Genomic DNA, 16459 nt, shown 5'->3' with positions numbered 1-16459 from the left:
GTATCCTGAAAAGAACATTATGGTCATCAAATATAGAGAAATTAGTGACTTTAATCAGGGTTTACTAAGTAGTTTCGAATTTAAAAGCATCCTCTGGACTCCAGAAGAATTGTCTTTGAAAAACTGCTTCATTTAAACTCATGTAAATATTTTCTGATTACTGATATATTACTGTAAACTTAAATCTCCCCCCATGTATAGTTGGCTTGTTCTGGACTCAACTACTTTCATATCTTACACTTAAGCTGACGTGTTAACTGCTGTCAGTACTTACATACTGACACTTCAACTGCTTTCAGTGAACTTTCACTTCAACGCAAATTTGAACTATTCCCCACTTACCGGTCAGCTTCCATCTCTTATGCTTCAAGTAACATTTCAACTGCTTTCATTCTCTTCAACTGACATTTCAACAATATTCATCTTTTACTCCTTCAGTAACGGTTCGATTACTCTCATCTCCTCAATTGACAATTCAACTGCTTTAACCTCTTATGGCCAAAATACACCAAGCAGCAGAACATGTCCACTAGAAAATGTAGCCATTTGTAATTATTTAATTGGACGTGTACCATCAGAGCACTGTCTCTAAATACCAATGCCAAATTAGACAGTGCTTTTAAGGAAACAATTACGGGAAATGCAATGGATATTACAATTTAATAGTATTTTAAATGTTCAGTTTCCACAAAAAGTAACAAAATAGTCAAATAGATAGTTACAATATTGTCATTTTTCAAGCCACAGTCACAGTGGTATTTACTGCATTGCACTGCCTTCCTCCTGACCCCTCCTTCCCGCCCCCTCATGCATTAATTAACCAGGGAGTGATCCTGGTTGGCCAACCCGACTCTTCCTCTCCCCGGCTGAGAGGCTTCATTGGCCGGCAGCTCTCTTGAATGAAGCGTCGCAGAAACGTGGAGGCAGCATCAGGCGGAGGGAAGTTGTGTTTGCCGCCGCAGGGAGGGGACCGACGCACAGCAACACGACCTGCGGGCGGGCTACACTGGTGGTCGGACACCGGTTCTCTGTCGACCGAAGGCAGCTGGCTCTCTCCCGGAGCTCGGTGTCGGAGAGTGAATGAGGTTGATGCTGCTCTGCTGCACCTGGAAGGACGAACGTATGGGAGAGGAGGAAGGTAAGGAGCTGCAGGGTTGTTTACAGCCGGGGGCGGGAGATGCAGAGACAGCAGTCAAAGATGTCAAAAGATGCTCCACCAAAAAACAAACAAACATGCTTTACAATGTTTTCTCTTCTCTTAGTGTAATATGTATCCAGTTATGAACAAATAAGGGTGTAACACTGGTTTATCTGCAGGGAGCGTCAGGCTGCATTTAATGTGCTGCAACTGAAGCCATGATTTCTCTCCGGGTTGATGCACCCTTCATGTTTGCATGCAGTCTCCCTCAGGTCATACACACTGTAATGTACAAGATATTCAAACATGTTTATCTCATAATCAGATAGATCAAATAAAACGATGACTCGATTGACCGAGTAATGCAGCATTTAACCACTTTATAAGGAGCAGCTTTGAGTTAAAGACCAACACAACAAAGCTGAACTTAGATTAACAACATGTTTGGGACAATTTAATGACAAAGTACAAATGTAATAGATTAGACATTAAAATGCATTCTGCCTGTCTTCATCAGCCTCCTTGTTTGTGACTGTAAATCAATGTTATAACAGATTTCACTCTTTAAAAGTGATGGGGAAATCACTTCAAATCAGTGGTCATTATTAGCTGAAAAATAATAAATAGTAGGGTGATTTTCTTTATCGATAAATCTGTCCATTATTTTCTCAATAAATCGATTTGATGTTTTGGCTACAAAATGTCAGAAGATGGTGAAAAATGCCAATCACTATTTCGTTCTCAAATGTCTTGTTTAGTCCTCACCAACCCTTCGCAACCCAAAGATATTCAGTTTAATGTCAGAGATTCTAAAGAAACCAGAAAATACTCACATTTGAGAAACTGATATCAGAGAATTTTGACGCTTTTCCTAAAATAATGACTCAACATGATCAGGGCTCAAAATCAGCACCAGGCAGCAGCCAAATACTGGTAAAATATGCAAGCTTCACCCACCAGCCAAAAAAACAATGGTAATATGTTGAGTTTGAACAATAATTAGCCACGGAATCATATTAATCGAAATAGTTGGTGTTTCAACTAATTAATCAGTCAAAAATGAATGCACTGTGTTTATTTTTGGACTTCTAAATTGCTGGATTATTTTACTCTGGGAAACTATTCTAATAAAAAAAAGGAAATAAATCAGTCTTTGGTTGAACTGGTCACAACTGGTCAACATGTAACTGATGATAAAGGATGCAACCAGACATAATTTTGTTTCGATGGTTCACAAGCTTAAAAGATCAGCCTTAGACTAACACTTGTTTGCATTAAGATGTGATGTTGTGGACATTTCCATGAGATACTGTGTGATTATCCTGCTGCTGATCAGTGTACCACAGCTGTCAGTCAGGTTCAGTTTAACAATAGAGCTTTTATGTGACGATGACTCACTTTGCATTACGGTGTGTTAAAGTAATCTGGTGGAAGATCGGCTGCAACACTGTGTGAGGAATGATTGGGGGGGGGCACGTTCGTTTATGACTACACAGGTCATATAGTACTACATGTGTATGAATGCAGGTGTGTTTGTTTGCCTTTACCGAGGCATTCATGTCCTCTCTGAGACCTTTTCAGACTGCAGAGGTTAAAAGGACAAAGGCTCCATGATAAAGAGATTAGTTGAAAATATTAATTAATAAAAAGGTGAGGTGAAAGGAGAGGAGATGAGATGTAAGACATTAGCACACACCTCGCCCTCCGAGCCGATCAATAAAACTACTACAGCAAGGCTGCTCGTTGAGCCTTTACAGAAATGAGTCGACTACACTGAACCTCTGCCAAGACACTCTTCAAAACTAAAGACCGATCAATAACTGAAGCTACAGCGACACGGTTAGCTAATTTATCGATCAGTCAATGAACAGAAAATAAATCGGGAACTATTTTGATAATTTATTCATCATTAAAGTCATTTTTTTGTGCTGAAAACACATAAAATGCAGCATTAATAAAGCAGTAAATACAGTAAATGTTTTTTTATGTTATGTTAGTCTCTTTTTTTTTGCTGACACATGGTGATCTATTGTAGATAACTGCAATATTCTGCAGTGTTAGCTAACCTACTAGAGCTGCAACAAGTAGTTGATTAATAGTTTAACAGGCTGACAGAAATTTTATCAGATACCATTTTGATAATACAATAATTATTCATTTGTTAAGCAAAAAAACAAAACAAAAAAAGATCTAAAATGTGATATGATGAAAAGTGAATGCGTTTGGGTTTTGTACAGTTTGTCAGACAGCACAAGACAGGAAATCGTGACAGACATTTTTTCCTACTATCGGACAAAACCTGATATTGGAAACTGGTATGGACGATTAAGTGATTATTACAAAAAATCTGTATTTAAGACCCTTAATACCTGCTTTACGTTGAAAAGTTGACATCTTAGATATATTGTTTGCTTTCAAATGTTGTTGCTACTCACTATTTGTTAGTGTACTGCAGGTTTAGGATCGTTAATCAACTCAAAATAATCTGTAGCTTTTCCTTCCTCTTACCATCCTGCTAATATCAGACTTTTTGCTGTGTGACCATTTGCATACTTAAACAGGATCACCAGGGTTAACATGCATATAATAGGCTTGTTCACATTTGTTACTTTGCATTTCAGAGCACTGATGCTTCTCCACCTACTGCTCAGGATGGGAAAGGGTGTGTGATGTGTCCTTAGGCAAATTAAGCGTATCATAATGTACCATAATGTCTGCTGTTTTTTGTTGCTGCCACTTCATCATTTCCAGTGACCAGATTCCATCAGCAGCAAACACACACACACACACAAACAAACACGCACACTCACTCACACACACAAACACAAAAACAAATTGCTGCTTGCTTTTTAATTCACGGCAGATTAAAGTTTCCAGACTCTGCTAAATTGCTGCTAATTAACATTTTCCTTTTGAGAGAATGATGGTGGTCTAATGACAGTTATCTCATGGAAAAGACGGGAAACTTTTGAAAAACAAAATTTATTTTTTCCTCGTAAGAATCTCAATATGTTATTCAGTTATTTTATTGTGTGAGCTGGTGGCATTTTTTAGCATCACTGTAAAAGAAAGAGGTGTGGCAGCATAGCTCAATGTATCATAATAATTGTTCATTTAGTGATAAAAGCACTACATTTAGCAGATGTGTCGATATATATATAGAGAGAACAAAACTGGACATTGGGCCATCACGAATTTGCAGCTCTATCACCTTGAGAAACAAATAAAGTACTCACAATTATGTGGACTTCTACAAAGTAATTGTCATTTCATTAAAAAGGCCATTCTGCCGAATTGGTGCCTTTTCTGTGCCCAGGACATTACATGCATGACAAGTATTTGCATAATACATTATTTTATTAAGCAAAGTGTCCTGCATTTTGTCCTAATTGCAATTTGAATATAAAATCTTAATAAAACTGTAAAACACTGAAAAAATATATTTCAGCCCATCCCCACTCTAACACTACACTTCACCATGAACTATAATGATTAAAATCCATTTTATTAGTATAGGAACTGGCAGGACCTGTGCTACCTGGCACCCCACCAAATAGCTGTGTACCTCGGACCAGAGATTTCATGTGCCCTTCCAGTTTTCCATGTTTTGACAGGCTGCGACACTATATCCCTCTTTGCTGGACATGGAAAGAAGGCTGCAAGGTCAACATGGAACTGACACATGGACTGCTGATGCTGGCAAATGGACCAAAGGAGATCCCAGATGATGCACTGAACATTACTGAGAGGATTGTGATACTTCTTTTTGACAGAACCATTGCAAGAAAGAAGCTCATTCCACAGAAAGACTACACAAGTGGAGCAAATCAAGACAGTAGTGTACCAGGGTGGTGACATGTGGGGGAAGACTCTGCTACCAGACACTGTGCTGCAATCACCAAGTGACTGGATGTGGGTGAAAACACATTGAATGTATGAGCCCCACTAAATGACATCGCCACAAGCACTATCTGAAGTCTTGTCACAGGTTAATCTTGTGTGGCAGGATGAGTGGTAACAGAAAGTGCTGCAGGTGCAAGAAGGCTGCACATCAGTGCTCAGTCCTCTGCTGTTGTGAGGGGGAATGTGCCAGCTAACTCTAAAATCTCTCATTTACTGAGACATTAAAGTTCTGTCTTGCTGTGATGAACAATTAACATGATCTAGATGTGTTCATAAATGGTTCAAATAGTATACAGCAATGACACAAATCAAATAACTTAAGTAGCATAACTAATGGCTTCACATTCACTGAACATTGTTACATGGCCTATGTTAATATGTAACTGTTCTTGCTACTGCTGCGGTTGAATCCAGTTATCAGTACAACATGTACGGACAATCTCACCATTTTGTTGGATTTTTTCATTTTCTATTGTTTTACAATGTAATAAAACATTCTTCACTTTAAATCTTTTGTAAATAATATTTGTGGTGCTGAAAAAATGGAAACAACAACAGCTTGAGGGTGGTTTAAGTGTTCACTGCCGGTAACTGCTTGCAACGATTTTGGTAAATGGCTGCCATGGTCATCAGAATGCCAATCTACAATGGCCAAATAGATTTCTACTATATATATTCAGTTATATACCAAATTTGGCAGTTTTATCAAAAAAAGGAACAATAGATTTGCTGTTCCGCCACACTAAAGTGAAGAATGATTTGGGTTGTGTTTGTTTGATTGACAGATGCGTCAGGATACTCCTACCATATTCAATGACAAAAAATGTTGTAATGAAATGTTATGTTTCCATTATTCAACTAGCTAAAATTATGTTACCAAACTCTGAAAACTTCAGTCTGTGTCCATTAAATAATGTGATATGACAGATGAATCATTACACCCCTGCTGAGTAGTACTCATTAACAATTTCTGTAAGCTCTCTGTTAACACCAACATGTGTTCATGATGAATGTTAATGAAGGATTTCACAGACACTGTGGATTGTGTGTTGCATATCTGATGTTCTCTGAGCTTCAGCCGGGATTAGTGACCAGCGGAGGTGATTTGCATCGGAGGCGCATGCAAACACACATCAGCAATCTCATTCAAAGAGCTTTTATTGATGTTCATGTAAGATGAGGTGTTCTCTGACCTCTGTCTCACGTGTTGCTCTTGTTTTATCGCAGCTGGAGGAAGCTTGCCCGTCTGTGCGGGATGCAAACAGAGGATCTACGATGAGCAGTACCTCCAGGCCCTCAACGCTGACTGGCACACCGTCTGCTTCAGGTACTCCTCACCACAAACAGACCAGCCTCAACACGTAGATGAGTAGGTGCTTGAATGGACACATGTCTCCAAACGATGGACAATGGAGCAAGAAGTAGGACATAGTCAGGCCAGAACCCACAACGGGTTTTATACTTTGGATTAAGTTCAGGTTTGAGATGTGAGTAGAGAAAGGTGCTTGAACATGTTCAGGCCAAACAAGTGAAGTCACTCAGACAGGAGATTAGCTCAGTGCAGTTTGTAAACATGTTGCATTGCCCAACTCTTGTGACTCATCCTTACAACCTGCAAACATCACGATGGAATAATTCTCCTCGTTGAAAAGGGACTCAGAGTTTGGTAACTTATTCCACCACTGGGAACTACAGAAGAGAATAGTCTGGCTAGTGACTTAGGGCCTTTTTGTTGTTGTGGTGGTACCAGGTACCTTGTGGGGGTTAAAGTAGGATGGAGTTGTTTTAGTCGCTGTTTCGTAAGAGAGTTTTTAGGGTTTTGAATTTGATGCGCACAGCGACTGGGATCCAGTGGAGCAACATGAACAGCAGGGTGACATGTACTGTCTTGGGCTGGTTGAAGACCAGACATGTCGCAGCGTTCTGGATCATCTGCAGAGGTTCTAACATACATGCGGGGAGGCCTGCCAGCAAGTAGTTGCAGTAGTCAGTCCATGATATTACGAGAGCCTGTATCAGGAGATGTGCTGCATGCTCAGACAGGTAGAGTCTGATCTTTCTGATCTGTTACAGGGAAAATCGACACGACTGAGCAATTGAGGCCATGTGGATTTTAGTGGTTAGTTGGTCATCAATCATGACACCAAGTGATGGTCAGACTTTGTGGACCTGAGTTTGGCTGATAGGAGCTTGGAACTGATCTCTGCTTGTATAGAGGGACTGGCTGGGATGACTGAGCTCGGTCTTAGAGAGGTGTAGAGACTGTGAACAAAATGTCTTCTATTTCTTCTCAGATAAATTCTGATAAATTGTGCTGCAGCACGTTGTGTGTGTGGGCAGTGTGTTGCTTTGTCTGCAAGAAATCTATTCACTTTTTTTATGTGAACCAATAATTATATTTTTTTCATAATATGTACAAACAAATCTGAGCTGATCTGATCTTGGTTGACTATTATATGAGAGCTTTTAAGATTTTGGTGACTGTGGATCAACTGTAGTCTGCATTGTTTAGAATGCAGCTAAAATAAATTTGACACTCTAAAACCATCACTTTTATACATTACTATTTCATTATTTAGCATACTTTGATATTTCCTGCCCTTCTAACTAGCTTGGCTGTGATGCAGTGAGCAAGTTACACTAAACCAGTTGTATGATACATACTGTAGGGGTAATGTGTAGTCTGATATTTAAATGTTTTCACATACATTTAGGCCTTAAAAATTTGTGGCTGTTCACATGTGCTGCTGATAACCTGATTGAATTGTAAAAGAAAGTGTTGAAGTTCAGGCATCACTTACTCTTCAGATCAATACAGTGACTCCATGCAATGAATAAGAAGTGGCTCAGATGGTGGAGACATACTAATGGCCATTGATCCTTTCAGCACGCCAATCTGCAATTTGATATTTCCGTTGGCAGCTTCTGTGACGTCAGGAAGGAGTCATGATCGTCCTTTATGAATTTTCAGATTATCAGATAGAGTTAAAGATACAAAACAGACTTTTATGGTGGAATTTCATCTATTAAAGGAAAACAAATATATTATTATATGCATGAAGCTTTCCTTAACTGTTTATTGGTAGCATTTTCCTCTCATATATCTATTCAGCATAATGTTTTTGCTTCTCTGTTTGTGTGTTGTTTTTAGATGAAGCCATGATACAGCAGAAAACGTTACCATACTGTGCGCCTCATGATTAGAATCTCATTAAGCTGAACTGTGACAAGTTATTTACTTTGAAAGTGGGGCAGTTTTAACAAGACCTTCTCTATTTATTATTAATAGGACAGAGTTGTTGATGTTGCGACGGCTTTTGTTACCGATGATCTTATGTAATGTCTCCTCCTCTTCCTCCCCTCTCCTCTCTGTCTCTCACATCCTTCAGTCGAGGAAACCTTGTTTATGACAAACAGGAAATCAAACATGCTTGCATTTGTCATTTCAACATTTGTAGCATTCAGACAGAAATCAACCTGCACTTTGTTGACTGCATGCATGTTGTCTTAATGAAAAAAGGGCTACCATTTGCAGGTACATACACAATAATTTTGTAATGTGTCTTTGCACAAGTATATCATAATTTATCAACATTGATGATTATCAATGTGGAATTCAATGTGCTGTTGATCAATGCTACATTGTCTGTTACCTCAATGGCTGCAGAGATTTCAAGCTAATTATATACAGTAGACTGAACAGGTCTTGGTCAGAAAAACTCTAAGCTCCCAGTTTGTTGAACTAATCTTGGTGTACTTTGCCCTTTGATTTCATTATTCATTTAGTGTGTAGGTAGGTGTAGGAGGGTCGCTTCACCTCACCTGAGTTGTTTCTAGTTGCTGAAGGTGAGTAGAATTGAGGTGCTTTGGATAGATGCTAAATGTTGCCACATTTGGCATCAGGTCTTATCTCTCAAAGTCTCTGAATGCAATATGTTAGCTAACAAGCTTGGAATTAGATTTTTAAGAAGCTGCTGTTGTCAGCTGCCTCTAGATTTTACAAAGGAGTCGCACTTCACTGAGTGTACCTGTACACTGTGATCATTTGTCTCTTTTAAATATCTCTGTACAGCAGCAGGTCCGGTAGTGACGTCAGCTCCGATATAATCAAGTCTCTGATATCATTTTGACAAGCTGAGTTTCCTCTTGCCTCACTACATTCAGGTGGAAAGTGTCCACGTCACTCCTCCTTTGAGTGTGTTCATCCGAGCTGGTCGGCAGCCGTCGTGTGGAAAAACTCACCGCTCAGTGTGTCACTAATGATTTCCTCCAGCAGGATGTCTGAATGGGAAACCTGAGAAGTGTATCTGGACACAAGCAGAGCCCACAATGGTTTTGTGTGCGTGTGTGTGTCTGTGTCTGTCTGTGTGTGTGTGTGTGTGCGTGTGACTGTGTGTGTGTGTTAGATGAAGGCACAGATAGGGAGTTGCATCTGGCTGCCTCACCATGGATAAAGGATTGTAGTTGCTCTCAGCAGGGTGTCTTTTTTGAACTTCATGTGTGAACCCGTTTTACACTTTTTGCGTCTTTGCATATTTATGCAGTTTATACTTTGATAACAAAAGTGCTGGTGTGCATTTTTCTGTGGCTGCACCATCATTAGCTGTGATGTCTGTGCATCTGACAGTCTTGTGTAGGGGTTTTAAACCTGAGGGTTGTGCTGGCGCTCCTTTGAGGTGTCGGATATCTTCTTGCAGCTTCTGCCCAACGTGTAATGACACACATATCAAACTGTTGAAATAGTGGTGTAAAGCCGTGTGAGTTACTAAGTCTGTTAAAAAAGAATTGTCGTCTCTCTAGAAATTCTCTTAGAAATCATCCTGCAAAGCATGTCTGGAATTTAGAGGGAATCTTTTTCCAACCCCGATCCTCAAGAGGAGTAGGATTGTCATGGAAAAGGAGGATTTAACCCTTAGATGCATGACCTACTGATACCTACACTCTTCCATGAGTGGGGTCAAAAATGACCCCAATTAGAATGAATGCGTTTTATGCTGTAAACTTAAGAAATATATTTCATTTTGGTTAAAGATGATGATTTGTATTATATTTTGGTCAACAAAAGAATTATTTCATGTTTGACAAGCTCATTTATCACTTTTTATCCCAGCTTTCAAAAAGGTCAAAAACGGTTAACATCCAAAAAGTATCCCAATTAGAATCAATGCATTTAATGCAATATTATAACACAAGAATGATTTCATGTTTTCCATGCTATCACAACTTCAACATTCATTGTTTGTGTATCCGTCTGTCTGTCTATGCATGTACACACACGCGTCTTCTTTCTTCTCACTGTGAGCAGCTGTTACAAACTACTTGTTTCTGGCTGTGAGCACTGCACACAGGGTCACTGCATTTCCAGCAACTATTGGTGGCTTTGCACACATCTTACACCTCTTTCTCTTCTGTTGGCCCTGTCATAACCCTAACCCTAACCATCATAGTGAGAGTCTGCTTCTCTACACAACAAATACAGTAATGTTAGCTATCTTAGTTAGCTAGTGTTAGCTAACTAGAAAGTAATTTGATAATAAGAATAATAATAATAATAAAAATAGGTGCGATTTATATAGCACCTTTCACATATCCAAGGACGCTTTACAATTTGATGATGATAACACAACACTATATCACACAAAAATCATGTATGTGGAAATTAAGTTCATATTTTATAACAGCATATATATTCTGAGGTATACAAATGATGATAATACTTGTACTAATAATACATGTATGTTGCTGTGAAAAAATAATCTTTAGGGGTGGTGAGACTGCTGACATTAGATGTGTGGATCGACAGTAAATATACCTGACACTCACAGTTGATAAAAATCAAAGGTTCTTAGGGTTAAACCTTGAAATTCCATAGAAAATGATTGGGGTCATTTTTGACCCCACGTATGGAAGAGTGTGGTACTGATGCAAAAAATGCAATTACTTATTACTTATTACAATTACTCCAAATGGCCTCGTGTCAAAGACAACCTATTTGAGGAATACATGGAAGATTAAACGATAAAAATTTAAAATTACAAAGATATTGCAAAAAAACAACCGCTGGGGTCATTTTTGACCCCACTTATGCATCTAAGGGTTAAGATGGCTTTGCTAGTCACACAAGACTCCCGTGGAAAATTGACTGGTGGGACTGGGAAATGGAGCTTAGAACCAAACAAAAAATTACTCGGTGAGTTGGTCCAACTGCAGGGCCCAGTGCTGCAATGGTGCGTTACTGGAGTGAAAAGCAAATGGAGATGAGAAGGGAGGATGAGAATGCAAAGTGAAAGTGCACAGTGTTATTTGGAGACCAAACGGAGTCCCTTGGGAGGAGAAAAAAACATCTCAGAAAATAGCAAAAGCTTCTTCAGGTTTCCTGGGAAAATGCAACAGGGCTGCAAAGTGTTTTCACATTAACTGTTTTTCCTGACTTGCGTTTGTCCATGAGCTAAACTGTACAGAATGCAAAGCTCAAGGGAAACACTGTGTTGCCTTTATTTGGAATGCAGCCATATTGCTTATTTACTGCCAGAACTCAATTATCAACGTTCCTTTTATTGATTTGTTGCATTACTTTATGGCTAGAGTTTGGCAATAAAGTTTCCATCATTTAACAGAACATATTGATTGTAAAGTATTTTACACTTTTGTAGTTTAGTCTCAGAGATGTGTGAGTATTTCTTGGATACTGGACTAGAAAAACATACTGCACAAGTAAAAACTCTGATACGTCCATGAAATTGCCAGCCTTGCATTGTGTTGCAGAACTGACCTCTGGGAAGTGTAGTGCAGAAACATTTCACAGATGACAGCAACACCACAGATCACATATAGTAACAAAATTATACACCAGTAAGAAAAAAATCAGACATATAACAAATTAATATGATTTATTAAATTGGCCATCATCTTTGATAGTTAAGATAACATTGTACTCACTCTGTTGCTGAGATCTGGGAAGGTGGCAAGTCAGATGTGATAAGAAACACAAGCAGGCAGATTAACCAAAATGATTTCAATCAGGAGAGACTGAATTAAAGGAGAGGCTTAAAGAGAATTTAAATGATTGTATTGGCATGGTGCGCACAACAGGAAAGGGTTAAGAGGTATGTGAATAATCTTAGACTCCATTGAAAGCTGAGCAAAATTCAGCAGTTCAGCACTTTTCTGTTCAGGAGCAGCAGAGACTGACACTGAAATAAGAATAGCTGATCCACCTTAAGTGAGCCTGATCAGGTTAGGCTAAGTCCTTTACTTTTCTAGCAGTTGGGGAAACAACAGGCAAGACCATTTTTGTTTGTCAGATACTCATAATAACAATATGAGCCTGTCAGTGGGAATAAGAAGGACAAACAAGTGAGCTTGCTCAAAACTGGACCAATTCCAAAAATGTTTGCCCCCATTAGTCACTTAGACCTCAAATAATGGGAAAATAGGATCCAGGATGAAAAATACCCTTTAAGTTATAAGTACCTTTTAACATTTGATAAGAGACACAACACCAGATGTAGGAAGGTGTGCAGTGTTATGACAGCACTCTGGAGTCAGTCTCAGCTTCTTATTTCCTCTTTCAAGTGAGGAATAAGAGGATTTCTAGTCTTACCCTAATTAGCATCCTGTATAATCCTGCTACTTTCATGCATTTTATTCACTAAAAGGAATGTTTTTGCTTTATATTTTTGTTCTGTCATTGTTTAATTTATATAATATAGTCCGAATCACCAGATTATTGCAAATTAATTTCTTTATTTTCATTTTCTGTTGCTACATAAACAATAAAACCGCTTAAAAATGTGCATGAAACTGGATTGAGCAATACTGCAGATCATCAGTTTTTCTTTTCTCTAAAAACTCAACCCATGCTGCAGAGGAACTGCAGCACCGTCTTGCTCCCAGTGAAACTATTTCTGCTTGACACTCATCGACCCCGACAGTCGTCCCAAAGGAGTACAAAGGCTGGTGCTTTGCAAGCAGTTCAGCTAGGAAGTTAATCAGGTGTGTGTCTACTGATGACGTGTGGAATGAAAAGTGTATTTTCTGATGCATTCACACATTTTCACATGTTGTGGAAATCTGTGTAGGACTTCCCTCTTCTCAAGGACAAACTGACACAGTGCCTGCAGCTCGTCTGCTAACGTCCTGCACTGTTGGCCATGTTTCTGTCTCCATCTGTCTCTGCTACACCCTGACTCATGTTTGCAGGAGGAACATTTTTGCCACAGTGCTGATAAAAATGACCAGTTTATAGTTTGAGGACTGATAACTAGTTATAGTTTTGTTAGTCAAAAGAATGAAAGAAAATATACTGAAGGAATTAACACAGTAATCATGCTGCAGACCACCAGATTACTGATATAGTGAGGTTTGGCTGCGACTGCATAAAGCGCTGCAGTGACTCAGCTGTTTCTACTTACAGATGAACTCTGCCTGGTAACAGAAGCTGCAGGACTCAACGGAGGCAGATGATGATGATTCATGCTGCCTGTGTCTCAGACTGTGTATTTAGATTGTTAGGAAATCTTAATGCATAACCCGAATCTGAAATCCTACACTGTTGATCTTTCTGTGACATTAATGAGGTGAAAACATTGAAAGGAAGTCATTAGTGAAGCTAATTAGATGTGAGAAATTATGAATAATCACAACAAAGGAGCTTTGATAAACAAATAATGCTTAATAATGCTTAATAAACACAAAGAAAAAAGAAAAGTTTAAAATAAAAATAAATCCCTGTTAAACTTGATTGATATGAATGTGTTTCCATGCAGTTGCTTATTAACTAAGAACAAAGTGCAGGTCCTGTACAGTGTTTTAGATGTTACAGAGGCTATGTTATGTTCAGTCTTTATGTTCAACTGAGTGTGTTACAGTTTGTGCAGCATGGTGTTTTGTATATATAGTGATCTATATTAATTTATAGAGATCGTTGCTATAGTGACGTGTGGCTGAGAGATCCATCTGGGATTCTACCTCCGCCATTTCCTGACTTTAGTCTCCAGACATCACAATTTATTTATAAGCTGTTATAACCAGACAGATTACTATTGTTCATCTTTTCCTTGAAGATGTATTATTCACATTTCTATAGATATAGTATATTTATATTCTTGGGGCTCAACTGGAATATCTTTGCTTGATTTACAGCTCAAAAAACTCCTAATTTATTTTATACTGGCTCTTTATGCGGCCCCTCAGTTCAGCCCCAACTGAGCACAATGAACCAGCTCGGGAGGCTTTGTAAACAAACATTAGTGGTAGTTTTTCACCTCTTTTTCTTGTTCCTTACATGATGGAAACTTCTGAAATACATCTGTACATGTTTGAGCCTAAATCCAAAATATGCAAATGGACAATGTTAATATCCGTGGGGCATGCTTTGGCATCAACCTTAGCAACAACCATAGCAACAGAGGCTACAGAAAAAAAACATTATCTCAGTTTCTCCTCTGTTAGCTGAAGCACTGAGGAATTCAGCAGATTTAAGGATTAGGGAAAGCAATAAGCAGATAATGTGAGGGGTGTAATGATAATGTATCATGTAATTAATCTTGGGTCTTTACTTTTACCTAATCTGGGTGTTACCTTAAACACTGTTTGGGTCAAAGATGACTGAGGATGTTTTGAAAAGATCATAAATGATATTTATTTGTGTATCTCTGATCTCACCTTGTGTGATAAAAGCCGACACACTGTCTTGCTTGAACTTCTCACCTGTTTGGTGGAAAATAGCTATGCCTTAAAGCACTGCAGTGCTCCAGTGTTTGTTAAATCAAATTAGTTGAGAGGAGGAGGAAGGCTATAATAGATGATGCATAATAGAAAAATTTGATTTGTGCGGCCAGAATCTTGAATTATATTGAATAGCAAAGGAAATGGGTAGCTTAGATTACAAAGGCATTTTAAACTTCTGCAAGAGTTTCCACGAGGTTAAAAAGAAGAAATTATTTATAAATTGTTGGTTATGAATAAAGTCCAAAAAAAGGCACAAGAATATCATTTAAAAAGAAGAAAATAAGTTGCCAAAAGGTGGGACGAGGCGCCATGGGCCGAGCCTGTGATGTCACAGGGTCAGGTCTGCTCCCAGAGGACGGTCACAGGACAGGAAATAGTTGATAAAGAAGCGCAGAGTCTCGCTGCAGCTGCACTGAGAGAGGAAATAGAGGAAGGGAGAGACAGAGTACAGAGAGAGAGTGTCACTGATGGTCGTGACAGCAAGAGGCTTGTCGAGCTGAACATCAGAGTGAAACATCAGAGCTACTGACATGAGCGCGTCGTCCGACTGTCAAAACAAGAGCCTTGCTCCCGCGGGTGGCATGTCAGCACAGAACCAGCGCAGCAAGACGCAGCAGCAACGCATAAAGTAAGTGGGCTGATTGATTCACATGGGTGGATGTGACTGAGTTCAGTACAGTGATGTTCCTCCAGCCCTAAGTTTAACCTCTGACTAAACAATTGCCACTCAAGGTCCACTTACTTGTCTTGTTTCAGGGCTTTCAACAGTGTAACACAGTCTTTGCTCATACAAACTTTATTCTGAGAAAATGTAAGACTTTGTGTATGTTTTGTTTTAACTTGTTTACGGCTAATTTTGGCACATTTTATTTTAACATGGACCTCCTCTGTCAGATAAACTAACTTAGGTCTTTTCCTGTTTACTAGTATTGAAGAAACAATTAGTTTCAGTTTTGATTAATCTGGCAGTTATTTTATTTATTAATTAACTCATTTCTGGTCTATAACATGTCAGAAACTTGTGACAAAATAAAAACTATTCAGTGTAATAACCAAATAATTTCAGTTTACTGTCACATAAGACAAAGAAAAGCAGAGATTCTCACAGTCGAAAAGCTGAAATTAGGTTATATTTGGATGTTTGCTTCCAAAAATACTTACACAGCTGCCGAGTCATCAGTCCTAAACCAAACTCTGAGCACTAATCTGCTCTCAGGGGTTTAAGTTCAGGCACCATGACTGATTTGAGACATAGAGCAGTTTTAAATTCCTACAATACTTAATTCAATATATTGAACACATTTCCTCCTGGATGACTTTTAGGGCTTAAATATCTTTTCTTGTTTTAATCCCTGTGCTCTGAATTTTGGCTGATCGGTCAGGTGATTTCAGCTGTGTTTCACTTCCCTTTATGTTTCCACTCAGAAACTCCTAAACTGACATGAATGTAATGGATTAACAAACTTCATGATTCAGACTGTAAAATGAATATTTTTCACTATACATTCAAATCTATCTTGTAATACACTGTTCATGATCTCAGAGCGATATAGACACTTTAACGCTCAGCATTCAGATAATTTACTCATTTCTCTTCAGTTGTCTCTCACTTCCTCTTGGGCAGCACACATCAGTCATCTGTGTCTGGTACATTTCTGTCCCTTTGGATAAAACTTTTTTTTTGGT

At 38.8% G+C, this 16459-nt stretch overlaps 1 protein-coding gene across 1 annotated transcript in view; it reads left to right on the top strand.

The window, feature by feature from the left end:
• The first annotated feature begins 1080 nt into the window (after positions 1-1080).
• The window catches only part of limk1a (LIM domain kinase 1a), a 50880-nt gene continuing 35501 nt past the window's right edge, over positions 1081-16459 (top strand). The window contains exons 1-2 of the mRNA XM_062419143.1: positions 1081-1138; positions 6269-6368. Of these exons, the coding sequence (XP_062275127.1) occupies positions 1081-1138; positions 6269-6368 (158 nt within the window). The remainder of the gene's footprint in view (positions 1139-6268; positions 6369-16459) is intronic.

The sequence above is a fragment of the Scomber scombrus genome, chromosome 5 (genome assembly GCF_963691925.1).
Source record: "Scomber scombrus chromosome 5, fScoSco1.1, whole genome shotgun sequence".
Lineage (NCBI taxonomy): Eukaryota > Metazoa > Chordata > Actinopteri > Scombriformes > Scombridae > Scomber > Scomber scombrus.
This window is presented reverse-complemented; position numbering and strand designations above follow the sequence as displayed.